This window comes from Oryzias melastigma, unplaced genomic scaffold (assembly GCF_002922805.2).
Source record: "Oryzias melastigma strain HK-1 unplaced genomic scaffold, ASM292280v2 sc00682, whole genome shotgun sequence".
In the NCBI taxonomy this organism is placed as follows: domain Eukaryota; kingdom Metazoa; phylum Chordata; class Actinopteri; order Beloniformes; family Adrianichthyidae; genus Oryzias; species Oryzias melastigma.
In genome coordinates, this window is record NW_023417270.1 from 3210 (window position 1) to 11006 (window position 7797).

Consider the following 7797-nt stretch of genomic DNA (forward strand, 5'->3'; position numbering starts at 1 on the left):
CATCCCTGCAGAACACGCAGCTAAATCCAGACAACATTTGGCTCCGTCTCACCCCCCCTGCAGGTGACATCGCTTTCCGGTTCCTGGAGTACATTCGTTCTCAGCAGGAGAGGCAGCAGAGGCGGGCAATGTCGTTGCGACAGACACCGTTGTGGCGGGACGTTTCTGACAGATATCCGGATGGGGGCGGAGCTCCAGAGTCTGCAGTTGTGGTCTGTGACATCAACAAGGAGATGCTGAAAGTGGGCAGACAGCGGGCCGACAGCAGAGGGGTCACGACAGGTGATCCAGTTCAACTTTTTCTGTCCCAACTGAGACAGTTTTCTCAGAAAAGTTTTCTCCGTCAACATCTGGTTCTTTCTGGTGCTCCAGGTCTGTCCTGGGTGGTTGGAGATGCAGAGGAGCTGCTCTTCAACGATGACCAGTTTGATCTTTACACCATCGCATTCGGCATTCGGAACGTCACTCACATAGATCAGGTGAGTGACTTAAAGACTTAATTCATTTTTTAAATGACGTAGTAAAAACTTTAGTGACCTAAAGATGGTGATAAATACACTGACCCTTGTTCAGTATCAAAAACTAGATTGAATAGTTTGAACTCAAACGTTTTCTTCTTCTTTTTTTTTTTTAAATCAAATCAAACTTTATTTAGAAAAAGTGTGATTTTCATGCTACAAGGTGTTCAAAGTGGTTGACAAGTAAAAACAGACAAACACTTGAAGCTCATACTTTAAAATAAATTCACTTTGAGCAATAAAATATTTCTAAACCCTTAAAAGAATTTTAAAATTTGTATCCACAGACGTAAACTTCAGACTTGAATCCTCCATGGTTTGTTCTCCATGAATCCTTCAGACTAGTTCTGCTTTCAGGCGCTCAAAGAGGCTCTTCGGGTCCTGAAACCTGGCGGCAGGTTCCTGTGTTTGGAGTTCAGCAAAGTGACCAATCCTGTGCTGGAACGGTGAGCAGCAGCCTTTGATATTATGGTCTGTCTGAGGGAAATACGGCTGATAAACTCTAAGAGTTTCAGCTGTTTGATATCGCTGCCAAGATCTGTTTGTATTTTAAATTTTCATCCAAATCTGATTTTGTATCAATTTTCCGTCACAAATACGTTATAAAAAATGAACAAAATTGAAACTTATTACTTTCCTTTGTCTGGAATTAATCTTCACGCTTTGAAAAAACTTCTTCAGGAAATAAAATCACAAGACAAAAAAACAACGTAACTAAACTTTTTCATAATTCTTACTTTTCTCTGGAGTTTGACATAAAAATCCTTAATGTTTCAGATTTTTCCTCCTCATCTCTTAAAAGATATTTTCAATCTTGTGTCACAAAGATTGTTGTCCTGAACCCAAAAGAAAGAGTTTATCAAAATGCTTTAAATTAAAACAAATATCTGTTTGATGTCACAAGTTAAATAAAGTTTTATTTGTTGTCAGATTTGAAAAGACTTGTGATGTCATACTTTGTAAATTCCAGGTTCCATGAAGGTTGAGGCTCATCTTGGTCTCCTAGAAGTTCTTTACTGGATCTTCAGGTTCTGGTTCCCTAGAGTCCACAATCCTCGTGGATTCAGGGTCACTCAGGTAAGATCTCAGGTGAACAGGTCAGATTTTGACTTTCTTCTGTTGATGAATCCTCTTGGTCGTGTTAACAGGCTCAAAGCTGCCTGACCCAGCATGCTACGGTCACACTCGGTTCCATTTGGTACCCGACCGGTACCACAGAGACCGGATGATGAAGCAGCAGCATTCTGAACAGGTGGAGATCTTCCTGAGAGCCAACGCCATCACCAGCCTTTTCTCCTGGACTGGAGTTCAGTCTAGAACATTTTGGTTTTTGCATCTATAATTGCTGTCTTCTGCCCTCTGGTGGCAGATTGATGTACTACATCCAGGAGGATGGAGAGGATTTTCAAGGATTTTCTTATCATCAATAACAATAAAATCCTTTTAGATTTGTTATATATATAGTCACTAATTATTTGGTTTCGCTTGGTTTCGCCCACTTTCACAGGTTTGAGTTATCTCTCTTTCTGGAACCGAAAACTCAGAGTTTTACTGAATTTGGAGTTCACGAACTCAGAGTTCCAACAAAACCTGCTTCAAAAAGTGGACGAAATCAAGCCCGTTCCAAGAAGCGGGTTAAGCTGAACTCAGAATCAATCACTATGGCAACTGAGTCTGTGAACGAAACCTGGTCGGTAGCAGGTTTTCTTCAGGAAACTTAGAGTTCTCTGTGTTCTGCGCCCCTTTTTAAAGTGAAGGATGATCAAATATGAGTTAAAATTGTAGGTTCACCAAAACTGGCCATTCATGCGATTACGGATATTACTGGTTTTATCTGTAACAGATCAAAAACCATTCCTTACTCAACAAGTGACAAAATATCTTTCCTGACATTATTTATTCATTATTTGGAATCATTCAAATAACTGCAGATATTTTCTCTCTGTTCTACCGCTGCAGCTGTGTTGCTTTTCTTGCAGAAAATGTGCTCCTATAGTCGGCATATGCTTGAAGGAACTTATCAATTTCCCACGCCGGAAGTACAAAACTCGGGTGTTTCGCTCCCGTTGCCATGGTGAATCGTGCTGTCTTTGCTCCATTGATCAGGGCTTTTAATGGTCGCGACGCTCACACCTGATTCTGGTTCTGACAACTTCAAGTTGATTGAATCAAACATTTTCAGCTGTTCTGAAACCGAAAACCCTGAGTTTGAGAATTTAGAGTCCAGTGACTCTAAGTTCAGGTTTGAACTCTCAATTTGTTGAACCTGCTTCTTGAAACGGGCCCCTGGTGTATCCGGCACTCTTTGTGTCTGCTTGTGTGCTTGAGTTTGGGGTGAATGAGTTGGAGTGAATGTATTTCTTTCTCTAGGTGTCTGAGCTGAGAGCTGCAGCTCTGCAGAGTGTGGACCCGCCCATCTACACCTGATCCTCATCATCCCATCAGCTCTGGACCAGTGACTGAGGATCCACACCTGCATAAAAGAGCTGACATCCCCAAGCAGATTTAGCAGCTTTTGTAACACCCTTCCTGGTGGTCAGCTCACCCCTGGTGTGAAACTCCAACTTTAAGTCCCTGTCCTCTACATTGTGGACTTTGGTGGTGGAGCTTAAGCTGTGAGCCTGTGTCAGAAACCTTGGTGAGATAGTGATGAGCAGATGAAGCTTCATGAAGCATTGAAGCCTTTCATCCAGTTGGTTCACTCCAGTGCAATGCTTCATGAAGCTTCATGTCCTCTAGGACAGTGTTTCCCAACCCTGGTCCTCAAGGCACACTGTCCAGCATTTTTTTAATCCAACCCTGCTCAAACACACCTGCCTTTGATGACTGTCATTGTCAGGCTTCTGCTGAGCCTGATGATGACCTGAATCAGGTGTGCATAAGCAGGGCAACATGGAAAACATGCAGGACAGTGTGCCCCGAGGACCAGGGTTGGGAAACACTGCATTAGAATGACTCTCCTCATGTTTGTCTGCTTGATGTTACCCTCTCATAATCATTTATTAACCTCACTTTCTGTTCTTCAACCCATGTGTGTATAACGAAAATGTTAGTATTTCCTATATATTAACTCGTCCACAGACTTTCTACCTTTTATTGTGTTTTCATTTGTCTTAGCCCAGATCGACGTGTTTTGTCATGTCTCTTATTTTTTCTTCTTCTTTTTTTTTTCTTTTCTTAAGCTGTTTTGTGAAAATAAGAAAATAGTTAAATAAAATATGATAAAAAAGAAGAAAACTTAGAAATGAAATATAGAACAGCTAATATACATTTGGCTGTTTTAGAATAAACTAATAGTCATATTTCAGCACCTAAAAACACAAATTTAGTCATTTATGTAAATTCTTTTACTGTATTTCTATTTATAAGAAACCATAAATAACCATCCGATTTATTTACTTTTTTTTGGTTCTGTCAAACATGTTTAAATGTTTAAGTAAAACATTTTTGAAGACGACTCAATAACTGCAGTTTTACAGTCTTCTGCCTGACAGCCAAAGTGGAAGAATTGCTGACTTCTGTCCTCTGGTGGCAGCACGGTGTACTACATTCAATTAAGTAAAAAAAAAAAACATTTCAAAGTAAAGTAAGAATGTCCTGATTGAGTTTTTTTAATATAAATAAATTCAAGTAAAATTCTTTTTTTTTTATTTCATTCAATCAACCGAACTCATGAAATATTTCTGCATACATAAATACATGTTTTTAAGACACACATTTTACTGATGATTCTCTAAAACAACATTTAAGAGGATGATGATGATGATGATAACAAAGTAAATCACGAGCCCAAAATGAAAATCTGTCTTAAATTATTATTATGTTAATCATGAAGATTTTCTGTTAAACATTTGAAAGTCTGACAGAAAGTTGGAGGTAAATGTGTTCAGAAAGACGGTCCAGTGACAGAGGGAACTTTCTCTCCATCTGCTGATTTCGGGGATGAAAACCTCAAAGCAGAAACTGTCTACAGTTGGAGGAAAATTCCGAACAGAAATCTGGGTTTAATGTTAACAAGATGAAGAAAATGTTTCTGACTTGACAAGAAGAAGACTTGAAAATGTGGAAAAACCGGCTCATATCTCCATCTGAGGAGTCTCTGGTTTGTCTGGTCTGTAAAGATTCAACTGAAGAATTATTTTCAGGTGTAGAAACACAGGTGAGCTTTTACTCGTGAAGAGGATTTAACAGTTTCACATTTATTTTAAATCAAACAGCTGAAAAATGAATTACTTTAATGGACATTTTTAGAGAAAATTTGTTGAAATCTGGAATTGAATTCAGATGTAAAAAAGTTTGAGACACTAAAGAACAAATGAAACAGATTCAATCAGCCTTTAATGAGAATTTACAAAACATCAACATTTTCTGGATCAATGAAGGAACAATTTTATCCAGAAGGAAAAATGACAAGAGAATAAATGGAACTGATGTTTGAGAATCTTTGGTGAAATTTGAGTTTTTAAATAATATTTTCAGGTTAATTGTTACAAAAAATATTGTGAGAAAAAAAAAACTGAACCACATTATAATGATCATTATGAGTAAAGCAAAATATTTTGTTATGACAAAAGAGTCAAATCATCTCAATCAGTCGGACAGATTTGGAATTTAGAGGTTTTTGCATCTCCAGATTTTCCAACACCAAAATGTGGTAAAAGTTTCTCAGTGAAAGTGTCTATGTAAGTGTAGATGTGAGTCATGTCTTCAGGGTTGTAGAAGGACACCTCCCCTCTGTCATAGTCCAGCTGGACTCTGATCTTCTGGAGACTCTTGGTCACAGTGACAGTCTGACCAACACCGTTTGTGTATTTTCCATTATAATGTGATAAACACCAGCATCCATCTTTTGGTGAAACAGAACATTCTCCCTTCCTGTTAACAGACTCTTTAGCCACACCAATGTTCCAGTCTGGATGATCTCCCACCTCCACCTCCCAGCTGTGTTTCCCTGATCTGAAACCCTCAGAACCAAAAACATCAGGATATCTCATGTTTCTCTCTGGATTGTCAGGAAGCTGCTGAAAAGTTTCTCCTCCATTTCTCACACTGGTCAGATCATCAGACAGATAAAGACATCCAGGTGCAGTGTTTGGGTCCAGCAGGATGGGACTGAAGTGGACCTTCTCCTTCATCTTCTCCCAGACTCTGAAGGACAGGTTGCCCACATGTTTGGCCACATCTATCAGAGCTCCTGAGAGCAGCTGTGGGTCTGACAGCGAGCTCTGGGCCCTGGCTCTGCTCTGAGTGTCTTTAGAACTGCTGAGGAACGCCTCCTTGTCTTTCTGCAGCTCTGCTTCAACAGCACTGATACTTTCTGACAGAGAGGACATCTGCTCCCGGATCCTCTTCATCTCTCTGCTCACAGTCTTCCCCTTCTGCTCCTCTTCCTCCCTCAGAGCTGCCAGTCTGGACTCCTCTTCCTCCTTCAGGAACTGGTGGAGCTTGTTGAACTCTGCTCTGATCTGTCTCTCTGTGGACAGCAGCTGCTTCTTGGAGTGTTGAATCATCTGATTGTATGTTTCCTCCACTTCTTTGTATTTCATCTTCTTGTCCTGCAGAGACTTTAAGTCAGATTTCAGCTCCTCCTTCAGCTCTCTGACTGCTTCTTCTACAGGAACCACTTTGTGACTCTGGTGCAGAGAAAGCTCACAAACAGGACAAAAAGCTCTCTGCTCATCTTTACAGAACAGTTTGGATTCTCCTGGATGTTTCCTGCAGACCTCCATGATCTTCTGCTCTCCTGTTTTTGTCTCTGATGATTCAGATTTCTGTCTTCCAGCAAACGAGTCAGCAAGTTCCTTCAGACCAAAGTTCACATGTAGATGATCTTTAGATGATTTTCTTTTACAGATGGGACAGTTTTTGCTCTGAGTTTGTTCCCAGAACTTCTGCAGACAGCTCGAACAGAAGTTGTGGTTGCAGCTCAGAGTTACAGGATCATTGAAAGTCTCTGAACAAACGTGACAGTTCAGGTAGGATTCAAAGAGTGCTCTCTCAGCCATTTCAGTCTCAGGACTCACCAGCTTCTGTCTTGAACTTCAGGCTGAAAACATTCCACAAATCTTTGTTTTTCCTGCAGAGATTTAAACAGCTTTAATGGCGTCTGAGTTCAGTTAAATTCCAAAGTCAGAATCACTTCAGTTTCTTCAGCAGGTGATTCCTCAATCTCCTTCGTTCCCTTCAACTGAACTTTAGACCATTGAACAACAGTCCAGTTGTTTTGTCTCCTATCTCTGCTATGACGCAGGTTGGTTCTGGTTCAGGAGGACTTTGACATTTTATAGTCCTTGCTAACATTCATCTGTGGATTGTGGATCTTCTCTGACTTCAGCCTCAGTCTAATCCTTCAGATGTTCATCTAAATTCTTGAATGAATTTTATTTGACAGTCTTCTTCCTGCAGCAGTTCTCCTGTTGCTGCTTCACCTTTCCTTACATTTACCGTAGTGTTCGTTTAAAATGTTGGAATACAGCCCTCTGTGAACAACCAGCTGGTTTCCCAGCAGTCTTCACTCCATCAAGTAGCTTACTGATCCAGACTGAGAACATTTAAACTTTTGATTAGTTTGTTAAACAGGAGTCTCAACAATTGTAGTTAGGGTAATGAGCTGGAAGCCTTTTTTGTGGCAAACAGCAAGTCAAGTGTTTTATTGTCCTTGATCAACATGGGTGAAGTTCAGGAGAGCAGAAGTTGTAGGCGTGGTTGAAGTCTCCAGATATTATTAGAAGGGACTGTAGATGTGCTGTTTGTAGTTCAGAGACAGTGCTGAGGATGTCTTCATGAGCTGCTTTAGCATCTGCAGCCAACTGGATGTTAACAGTTAACACAATAACAGGTGAAAGCTCATGTGGCAGATTGTATGACTGAACACTAACCTGAGGATCCAGAGCTACATGTGGATCTTTTATCTCTCTATTGTGAAACTTTGGCTTTGAGGAAAAAAAGATCATGATTTGAATAAATGATGTTGTTACTTAGATTTTCAACTCATCAGATAACTGAGCAATAAGATGGTAAAAGGCTAACTCTTCTATGAGAAAGGTTTAATATCAGAATAATCTGAAAGTACTTTTTTTTTTATCTTCTGCTGCACAAAAAGATCCGTTCAAAGGCAAAGTTCTAATAATATAATAGTTTTCATATGTGAAGATTAAAAAATGTATTCTACTTTAATGTTGTCATGCTCATTTTTGATGGCCAAAGTAAAAGAATGGTGCAGCACCAAAGTCATGACAATAGAAAATGATATCATTAACTTTTTAAAAAATGTAATTCA

At 39.7% G+C, this 7797-nt stretch overlaps 2 protein-coding genes across 4 annotated transcripts; one reads left to right on the forward strand and one right to left on the reverse strand.

Moving 5' to 3' along the window:
- Positions 1 to 63: 63 nt before the first annotated feature.
- LOC112140632 (2-methoxy-6-polyprenyl-1,4-benzoquinol methylase, mitochondrial) lies at positions 64 to 1975 on the forward strand (the record flags this gene model as incomplete). 3 transcript variants are annotated; one of them, XM_024263630.1, is given in 5 exon segments in its annotated part: positions 64 to 282; positions 373 to 479; positions 876 to 964; positions 1489 to 1595; positions 1667 to 1975. In XM_024263630.1, coding segments are annotated over 4 exon segments (431 nt in total), but the record flags the coding sequence as incomplete, so codon positions are not given.
- Positions 1976 to 4838: 2863 nt separating this feature from the next.
- LOC112140633 (nuclear factor 7, ovary-like) lies at positions 4839 to 6701 on the reverse strand. The gene has a single exon (XM_024263632.2). It carries the CDS (start codon positions 6521 to 6523, stop codon positions 5105 to 5107), a length of 1419 nt encoding a protein of 472 aa, XP_024119400.1. The 5' UTR covers positions 6524 to 6701; the 3' UTR covers positions 4839 to 5104.
- Between the last annotated feature and the right edge of the window lie 1096 nt (positions 6702 to 7797).